Genomic DNA, 10,726 nt, shown 5'->3' on the forward strand with positions numbered 1-10,726 from the left:
TCAATTTGTAACACCCAGGTACTCGACCTGCTCACCGAGTTCGAGTTATGAGATGTCACATTCGTTGTCGAAGCAACTATGATTGAAACACAAACAATTCATAGTAGTCAATAATTAAAATTCGATTAAAGCATTCATTCGACATGAAATAGATCAATAATACAAACTTAATTTTACGAATCCAAAAACTATGCAGATGTGAATGGCAAGTGGTTATTAAGCAAATTCCAAGATAAATGAATTTTACTCCTCACATTATGGCAGGATTAATAAAAGAGTTTTCCTTTGAAACCAAATTTTTTATGTTTCTCCTGTTAAAATTGCGGATTAGATTCGATTAAATAGTCTATTATTACTATCGAATTCTAATAGTCTCCCTATTAGTTTGTAATTGATTGTATCCAATTTTTACTTAAAAAAAGAAGAAAAAATCAGGGCATGAATCAGCCCGGTTCGGCCAGTTGGCAGTTCCATTCTTAAATATTAAAGAAAAAAAAATCAAACTTAGGCTTAGCTGCTCCAAAAACGGGTAAGAAAGCGAGAAAACTAGAAGGAAAGAAAAGAAAGAGCTCCAGAAGCTCTCATCTTCGATGGCATCGGCAGCCACGGCCCGAGCTGTCATCTTCTCCCGCATCACTGCCCTTTCAGTCAAACCTCTATCACCTTCTCTCTCTCGCTTCCTCCCTAGCCCTCGCAACCGTCCTCCTTCAGCCTTGACCGTGAGCTGCTGCTTAAAGGACGGCGGAGCCTACGACGACTACTCCGTTTCGACGCAGAAATCGAATTTAGATCGTGGATTCATAGTAATATCTAACATGTTAAAGCACATCGAACCACTCGACACTTCCGTTATTTCCAAAGGGGTTTCTGATTCCGCCAAGGAAGCTATGAAGCGAACTATCTCCACTATGCTCGGAATTCTCCCTTCTGATCAGTTCTCCGTTTTGGTTTCCCTCTCGAAACCTCCTCTTCATCGTCTCCTCTTCTCATCCATCATCACAGGGTAATATATCTTATTTTCTTCTTCAAAAAATTTTTTTTTACTGCAATTAAAAAAAATTATACTTTTTTTAGGTATACCTTGTGGAACGCGGAGTATAGGGTTTCATTGATGAGAAATCTGGAAAGAGCGGCACCGGCGGAGGACCTAGTGAAGGAGACGGAGGAGGGCGTTAGTCACCGGCACAGAGAGGTGGTGAGGAATAATATTGGGGAGGGAGAGGGTGGAAATGGTGAATATGAAGAACTGGAGAAGATAAGTCCGAGGGTTTTTGAGGATTTGTCGCCGGAGGCTTTGAAGTATATTGAGAAGCTGCAAGCTGAGTTATCTGATATGGAGGAGGTGAGGATTTTAGACTTTTTATGTAATTACAAATTTTGTAATTAATTATAAAATCAGTCTCTCTCACACACATACATATACTATATTTACAAATAATGCGATTGAGGGTTAAAAGATGCAAAATTTGAAGCTCATGTTCTTTTCTTTTTAGAAGTGATTAAAAATTTGTTATACTTGCTTAATATGTAAATTAATGAAAGAGAAATGAAGTTAGATGATTCTTGGTCAATTTGGAAGTAGTTGTCTTTGAGAAAATTTAACTCTGGATTTTTCTTGACTTTAAACATACCAATTGGTTATTTGAATTCCGGTTTGTCTTGATTGCATTTCTTCTTCTTGACTGTGTCTCTTGTTATTAAGGTGCTCTAGCAACAAACATGTTTTGGCAATCAATTTTAGACTGCTCTTTTCTTTCTTGTTATGTGCTATAAAGAATGTTTATATACATATCCGAGCTTTCCTGTAATGGTGAATCCTTCGTTCCTCCATTTGATGGATCATGGTACCTAACTCATTGTCAATAGCTCGATATAATGTGTTCTCCGTGTTCCCTCTATATAAGATTTATGTCGTTTCAGGAACTGAGTGCTCAAAAGAAGGAAAATGTGCGAATGGAGTGTGGCAGGGAAAACATGAATGGTTTGTTAGAGTATTTACGATCCTTGGATGCTGACATGGTAAGAGCTGGAAAGTGTTTCTTTAATAGATTGTCATGTTGTGAAACTGAATTAACTTTGTTTGATCGTACAATTTACTTGAAACTTTCTCATTGTTTGTACTTTTTATTTTTCAGGTGACAGAATTATCCCAACCATCATCGGTACAAGTGGAGGAAATGATCCATCAGCTTGTTCAGAATATATTGCAAAGGTTCTTCAAGGATGCCTGTATGAGAGATTCAGGGATAGTAAACACGGGAAATCTTCAAGATGCTGCTGATGAAACTTGTGGCACTTCACGTGATTACCTTGCAAAGCTGCTTTTCTGGTATGTTTTCATGCTCTTGCTTTTTACAAGTTAGGTTCGAATGTTTCGTAAAAGCAGGCACATTAAGCTTTTCTTTCAGTGAATGTATCTGGTAGGTCCCTCTATGACAAGGAGCGGATCAAATTAGTCCATCTACTATTAAATGAATCAATTTAGTCCTTATATCATTAAAAAGATTCAAATAACGTCAAGTTTCAGCAGAGCTAACATTTACTGTTAAAAAAATGTCATTTATTATTTAATATTTAATATTTTGAAAGCATTTGATGGTTCTGCAAATAAAATTTTATTTGGAGTTGAGCTATAAATGGAATAAATTAATTTTCATGTTATTTTTAAACAGTAAATGTGAACTCTCTTACAATTTAGGTTTATTTGATTCTTTTAATAGTACAAAGATTAAATTGATCCAATTAACAGTATGGGGGACTAATTTGATCCCGTCCCTATAATAGAGGGACTTGATAAGTAGTTTCACCCTTTTCTTTCACTCAAGGCCCCTGTAATGCACAGACATCTGTGTACCACTACGCACGCGCATTGTAGTTGTTGAGAAGGGGGTAAATAAGAAAGTCTATGAGGATTTTAATTTGAAAGAGATTCTGGGTTGTCATTCATAACATAACTTGCAAATTATTGGTTTCAAAGAAAAAAGATCGATAACTACTTTTTAGTTGCAATATATCAAATGTAGTGATACTATTATGAGATTAAAGCCAGTTTCTTTTGGCAGGTGTATGCTATTAGGTCATCATTTGAGAGGCTTGGAAAACAGATTGCATCTAAGTTGTGTTGTTGGATTACTGTAAAGTAAGTTACGTATGACATATGTGTATTCTTTTCGTTTTTGGTCCTTTTTGTTACAGTTTTGGTTAATCCGATAATTTACATTGAAGGTGCTAATGTTTATCGCATCAACATTTTCTTCCACTTGCTTTAACATGAATTATTGATTCATTGTGAGAACTTGAAAAATCTTAGGATGAAGTAACCAACCTATACGCAGCTGTGTCGGATACAAATATGTGCTGGATGCGGGTATGTTTACTCCTTCCCTTATATTTTGAGGGGCATAGTTTCATACCTGCTCAGCATCCATTTTTGACACTAGTACTTCAAGAAAAAAAAAATGAAAAAGTCAGATTTCAAAACCTTATTCAGGTTATTTTCCTATCTTAGGCAGGCAGGCAGCATATGTAAAAATAAAAAATTAAAATAGCTTGCTTGAGTTTACACCTTGCAATTCATATATTTTTATCTTATTACTTGTTTAAGGTGTTATATGTTTATATAAGTTGGAAGTTGACATATTAATAATTCGTATTTATATAAATATTAGTATGTACGTATACCGGTTAGGGGTGAGCAAAACTCGGTTCAATTTTAAAAAATTGAACTTGATTTAATCAAATAGAGTTATTCGATTTTATAACCTTTCAAAATTTTAAAATTACACGAGCATTAATTAAAAGAATAAGTAAAATAGAAGATATAAAATGATACAAGAACTCATGTGAAATGTTTTTTTTCATTTATGTTCCCAGTATAAATTTTAGTTCGTAATAAAACTCATCTAGATATAATTAACACAAGACATGTTTTTGGTGTGCAAAATTTATATTATTAATAAAACTCTTGATTCAGTTGATTTCATTTTCATTTAGGTCATCAACTCGGTTAGAAAATTAGAAAATTTATAGAAATGTATTTTTACAAGTAAAATAAGTTATACAATTTGAGAGTACTTTAGTTTTTTTTTTAAAAACATGTATATAATGAAATTTGAATTCAAATAAATTACATTAGAAAAATCTTTAATTTACAATTTAATTAAAGCTTTATTTTAATATATTTATACATTTTAATTTATTATGTACACTTTATTACTTTCATTAGTTATATAGTTAGTTTTAAACTATATGTTTTATTGTATGCTACTTTTAAACAAACATCTTTGTTAAATATATAGTTTTCACATGTATACATGTGCGATAAAATTTCTAGTTATTAATAAAGGTAAAGGTTCTAAATATTAAGTGCTTAAGTTGAAATTTATCATATGTGATTAGATGTGTGGATGTGTGAGTTTTAATTGATTTTTTCATGTTTTCAATTCATTTGTGTTATATATATATATATATATATATATATATATATATAATTTGATTGTATTCATGATTGATGTTTAAAATTTAATAATTACTGATAAAATTTACCATATTAATCATTGACTTAATGAATATGTTATTTTCATAATCAGTTCAGGTTGAAATTGTATTTACCAAATTTACTGAATTCATATATGTAATTGACTTCCTTAACTAATCTTTAATGCAATAAATGTTGGTTGAAATGTCTAAAATGGATCCATAAGGTATGTAAAAGCTAACAACTCTACTACTTTTGTAATAGTAACACATCTATCCAAACTTCCTTAAAAGGCATGTAAAACTATATTTTAGATAATATATATATCTAATAATAATAATTTAGACCATGGTAATCGTTATTGTACTAATATTAACTGGTATGTAAAGTTTTGATCCTAAATCGGTACCAAATAATTTATGTTTCATTCGATCAAAATTTCGGTACATTTTAGTGGATACCAATGCATACTAATTTCTACTAATTGATATAAAATTTTAACATTTTAAACTAATTTTATTTTTTTATCTTAACCATTTAATTTTGTAAAATCACATATAAAGTGAAAAGCTATCAAATTGAATAATTTTAAAACACATATTTAGATATAAATAATTTATATGGATATATTTACATGTATATATAATATATAATTTACTTTTTAACCAAAATAACATACAATTTGTGAAAACTAAAATTAGGCTATAAAATATATATATTTAAAATATTTAAATATATATATAATTTATCAAGAAACTAAAAATTAGACTATATATATGTATATGCAAAAAAATATTTAAAAACAACGATAAATTCGAAACGATACACTGAAACATCTCAACACCTTGTGTCATGGGTTGCGCATGGGAGCACGCAACCATGACAAACTTGTGCGATCCATCGTATTTGAGGGAGGTCATTTGGCCCAACCAAACTGGCCCGTTGCCTGGAGAGATTAAAAGCCCGTCTCAAAAGCCTGGTAAATATGGAAAGTGATCCAAGAAGATATGATTATGTAATCTTAGATTTTTAATTGTATACAGCTTTTAATTGTAGCCATTGATGTACTTTGATTTACACCGTTGATTTTAGGGAGGTTCAACTATAAATAGAGACCTCTCTGCTCATTGTAATTCATTCAGTTGTAAATAAGAATTTTGAGAGTATTCACTCAAACTTTTCTCTCAAGTGTTCTTTCTCTTCTGTGGCTTTTGTTCATCTTTCAAAGTTCGTTCTTACTTCGTTCTTCTGCTGTTCTTCGTGGGTGCCTTGAGGGAATTCTGTTGAATCTTTTATCGTTGCAAGATTAGGCTGACTTAGGTGTTTTTACTGTTGAATCTGTTATCATTGCGAGTTAGGCTAACTTAGGCGTTTTTAAGCAAAGAAACTGCCTAAGGCCGCACGGATCGCGTGGAAAAATTCTAAGTCCGTGACAGTTGGTATCCGAGCACCGTTGAAAGATGTCGAAAGAAGTTGAGGGAATGGAGACTCGTGGGAGGGCTAGGAATGCTAGCCGCTCGAGGGACATATTGTCAGCTTTAGAGGATCGTGTCGTTACTCTCGAGAATTCCGTGGGGGATATCAAGGAGAGGATTGATGATGTCGATGATAGGCTCCATGATGGATTGCAGTCCATGCAGGAGCAGCTCAAAGTGTATGTGTTGGACAATGTGGAACAGTTGATAGGTAGAGATGATGCCATTGAGACTATGGTGGCGGCCTTGAAAGGGGAGATTGTGGAGCTCAAGGGTGAACTCACAATCTACATAGCTGCTTTGGGCAATGGTGGGTTAGCTGCTGTCGCACCCAAGCCCAATATTGATGTTCCCAAGCCCAAAGAGTTCAAGGGAACAAGGTCCGCAAGAGATGTAGACAACTTTCTGTGGGGAATCGAGCAATACTTCAGTGCCAAAGGCATCACAGAGGATGTCACTAAGGTAACTACTGCTGCGATGTATTTATTTGACGTTGCTTTGTTATGGTGGCGTCGTAGGTCCACTGATGTGAGACGTAGTGAGACTGAAATCGAAACTTGGGAGGAGTTTCGATGTGAGTTCAAAGCACAGTTTTACCCAGAGTATGTCGAGGATGAGACTCGAGCAAAGTTGCGTCAGCTTACTCAACAAGGCACTATAAGGGAGTATGTGCAGGAGTTTAGTGAACTTATGCTTCAAATCTCAGATATGGGGGAGAAAGAGGCATTCTTTTCCTTCATGGACGGATTAAAACCGTGGGCGAAGCAGGAGTTGCAACGCCGAGGAGTTCAAGAACTCACCAAGGCTATGTCGGTAGCAGAATCGCTTGCTGAATTTGGTGGGAAGAAAGACAATGCCAATTCTTCTAAGCCCAGATTTAATCAAAAAGGTAATCGTGGGGGAGATAAAGAAAGGCCTACTAGGAATGGCAACGGTAAGAAGCCTTGGGACAAGAAAAAGAGTGGGCCTATAAGTTGCTTTCACTGTGATAGTCCACATATGATCAAGGACTGCCCAAAGAAGGCCGCTCTCACGGCTATGGAAGCAAAGGGGGAGTCCGATGTGGAGGATAACAATCTTGGTTCGATACTAGGGGGTGTCAAAGATAGAGTGAGCCATGGTTTGATGTTTGTAGACATCATTGTGGCTGGCAGAAAATTGAATGCGCTCGTTGACACAGGCGCTTCTAATTTGTTCATGTCCGAGGAGGCTGCTTGTAAACTGGGCCTCAAGATAGATAATGAATTGGGTCGGATCAAAACAGTGAACTCAGAAAGTGTTCCAATCAAGGGGGTTGCAAAGGGAGTTGATCTTTAGTTCGGAAAATGGTCCGGGAAGGTATCCATTAAGGTAATACCGCTTGATGATTATGATTTTGTGGTTGGATTAAGCTTCCTAGATCAAGTTAATGCTCTTATTGCCCCTTCGAGCAATTACATGGTGATTTCGGACTCAAAACATCAATGCATGGTGAAAGTGACAAGGAAAAGAAGCTTTGAGGGAAAAACACTATCAGCAATTCAGTTTGCTAAAGGTGTACGTAGAAATGAAGTCTCATATTTAGCAACCTTGAAGATCGAAGAGACCGCTGAGTCTGTTAGTGAGACCCCGAAAGAAGTGGGTCAATTGTTGCAATCATTCCGAGATGTAATGCCTGCTCAGTTGCCTAAAAGTTTACCACCCAAGAGGGAGGTGGACCACAAAATCGAGTTAGTGTCCAACGTGGTGTCGCCAGCAAGGGCCCCTATCATATTTCTCCGCCAGAATTAGAAGAGTTGCGGAAACAATTGAAGGAACTTTTGGATGCGGGATTCATTAGACCATCTAAATCCCCATACGGTGCCCCAGTGTTGTTCCAAAAGAAACATGATGGGTCCTTGAGAATGTGCATCGATTATCGAGCTCTGAACAAGATCACTGTGAAGAATAGGTACCCTATTCCTCTTATTACAGATTTATTTGATCAGCTTGGTAGTGCAAGACGGTTTACCAAGTTAGATCTGAGATCGGGGTATCATCAAGTTCGGATAGCCGAGGAAGATGAACCAAAGACAGCTTGTGTGACACGGTACGGTTCATATGAGTTCCTTGTGATGCCTTTTGGACTCACGATGCCCCAGCTACATTTTGCACCCTAATGAATAAGGTACTTCAATCATTTCTTGATCGTTTTGTGGTTGTTTACCTTGATGATATTGTGGTGTATAGCAAGTCTCTTGAAGAGCACATGGGACACTTGAGGGAAGTGCTCCAAACTTTGAGGGAAAATGAGTTGTTCATCAAGGAGGAGAAATGCTCATTTGCCCAACAAGAGGTGTCATTCCTAGGCCACATTATGGGAGGTGGTAAGATCCGAATGTATAAGAGCAAGGTTCTAGCCATTTCAGAGTGGGAGCCTCCAACCAAGGTAACGGAATTGAGATCCTTCCTTGGGTTGGCAAATTACTATCGACGCTTTGTTGAAGGCTACTCTAGAATTACCACTCCCTTGACGGACATGTTGAAAAAGGGAAAGGTATGGGATTGGAAACCGGAATGTGAGAAGGCCTTTAATCAATTGAAGCAAGAAATTACGAGGGAACCCGTACTTGCCTTGCCAGATTTTGCGAAGCCTTATGAGGTACGCACGGATGCATCAGATTATGCTATAGGGGGAGTGCTGATGTAAGATGGGCACCAAATTGCTTTCGAGAGTCGAAAGCTTAATGAGACGGAGCGTAGATATACGGTCCAAGAGAAAGAGATGATTGCGGTAGTACACTGCTTGCGCACATGGAGACATTATCTATTGGGTTCCAGGTTCGTGGTCTTTACCGATAATGTTGCCAATAGTTACATTCTAACCCAGAAAAAGTTGTCTCCCAAGTAGACTCGTTGGCAGGTTTTACTAGCGGAGTTTGATTTTACAATGGAATATAAACCAGGAAGTGCCAACATTGTGGCTGATGCACTCAGTCGAAAGATGGAATTCGCAGCAATTAGTCAACCTGATGGTTCTTTGTTGGAATGCATTCGAGAGGGATTGTCCCATGATCCCACGGCCAAAAATTTGATTGAGCTTGCCAATGAGGGAAAAACAAGAAGATTTTGGCTTGATGGGGAGCTGTTATACACTTATGGACACCGTCTTTATGTGCCCCATTATGGGAAACTCCGTAAGGAAGTCATGAAGGAGTGTCATGACTCGAAATGGGCAAGCCATCTAAGGATGCATCGCACTTTGGCCCTTTTGGAGGAACGTTATTACTGGCCTCACATAGGTGCTGATGTGGAAACCTATGTGAAAACTTGTCTAGTGTGCCAACAAGACAAGGTTCAGTTAAATACTCCAGCCGGTTTGCTTCAACCCTTGCCAATTCCGGAAAGGTCATGGGAGAGTTTATCCATGGATTTTATTATTGGTTTGCCTAAGTCTGACGGGTTTGGGAGTATTCTTATTGTGGTGGACAGGTTTTCAAAGTATGCGACATTTTTTCCGGCGACCAAGGAGTGCCATGCTGAGGAAGCAACTCGGTTGTTTCTTAGACACGTGGTGAAATATTGGGGAGTGCCACTGTCTATTATCAGTGATCGAGATGGACGATTTACGGGCCGGTTCTAGACGGAGTTGTTCAAGTCAATGGGCTCAGATTTGAACTTCTCCACGAGCATGCATCCACAAACCGATAGGAAAACTGAACGAGTAAATACATTGTTGGAGACATATCTTCGACACTACGTAAGTGCCACACAAAAGGATTGGCCAAAGTTGTTGGATGTGGCCCAATTTTCATACAACTTGCAGCGAAGTGGGGCCACGAATCAAAGTCCATTTGAAATAGTGACAGGTCAACAGCCACTCACACCCAACGCTGTTGTGACCCATTATACAGGACCAAATCCGACAGCCTATCGATTTGCAAAAGATTGGCAAGAAAAGAATGACTTGGCTAGAGCTTGTTTACACAAGGCAAGTAAGCGTAGCAAGAAGTAGGCTGATCAAAAACAAAGGGATGTGCAATTTCAAGTGGGTGACTCAGTCCTCGCTAAACTACACTTGATTTTGAGATATACTGGCTTGCACAAGGGTCTTGTGCGAAGGTATGAGGAGCCGTTCAAAGTTGTGAAGAGAGTAGGCAAGGTGGCCTACAAGCTTGAGCTGCCAGCAAAACTTAAAGTCCACCCGGTCTTCTATGTAAGCATGCTTAAGCCATTTCATGGGGATCAACATGATCTGAATCGAGGTAAGTCCGAACGAGAACCGATGGGGGTAAAGGTGCCGTACGATTATGAAGTCGAAAACATTGAGGCAGATCGGGTAATTAGACAAAAGTACCACCGACCACAGCATGAGTACTTAGTTCGATGGAAGGGACTTCCTGATAGTGAAGCAAGTTGGGAACCTGCCGAGGCATTGTGGCAGTTCCAAGAGAAGATTAACCAGTTCCATAAAGAAGATGCAACAAGGGCGTCGCTAGAACAAGTGGGGGAGAATGTCATGGGTTGCGCATGGGAGCACGCAACCATGACAAATTTGTGCGATCCATCGTATTTGAGGGAGTTCATTTGGCCCAACCAAACTGGCCCGTTGCCTGGAGAGATTAAAAGTCCATCTCAAGAGCCTGGTAATTATGAAAAGTGATCCAAGAAGATATGATTATGTAATCTTAGAGTTCTAACTGTATACAGCTTTTAATTGTAGCCATTGATGTACTTTGATTTACACCGTTGATTTTAGGGAGGCTCAACTATAAATAGAGACCTCTCTGCTCATTGTAATTCATTCAGTTGTAAA

At 37.7% G+C, this 10,726-nt stretch overlaps 1 protein-coding gene across 1 annotated transcript; it reads left to right on the forward strand.

Moving 5' to 3' along the window:
• The first annotated feature begins 496 nt into the window (after positions 1 to 496).
• Positions 497 to 3,259, forward strand: LOC105763196 (uncharacterized). Its single transcript, XM_012581327.2, has 5 exons — positions 497 to 1,003; positions 1,075 to 1,342; positions 1,921 to 2,019; positions 2,136 to 2,329; positions 3,063 to 3,259. Exons 1-5 carry the CDS (start codon positions 591 to 593, stop codon positions 3,136 to 3,138), a joined length of 1,050 nt encoding a protein of 349 aa, XP_012436781.1. The 5' UTR covers positions 497 to 590; the 3' UTR covers positions 3,139 to 3,259.
• Positions 3,260 to 10,726: the final 7,467 nt, after the last annotated feature.

The sequence above is a fragment of the Gossypium raimondii genome, chromosome 12 (genome assembly GCF_025698545.1).
Source record: "Gossypium raimondii isolate GPD5lz chromosome 12, ASM2569854v1, whole genome shotgun sequence".
Taxonomy (NCBI): Eukaryota; Viridiplantae; Streptophyta; class Magnoliopsida; order Malvales; family Malvaceae; genus Gossypium; species Gossypium raimondii.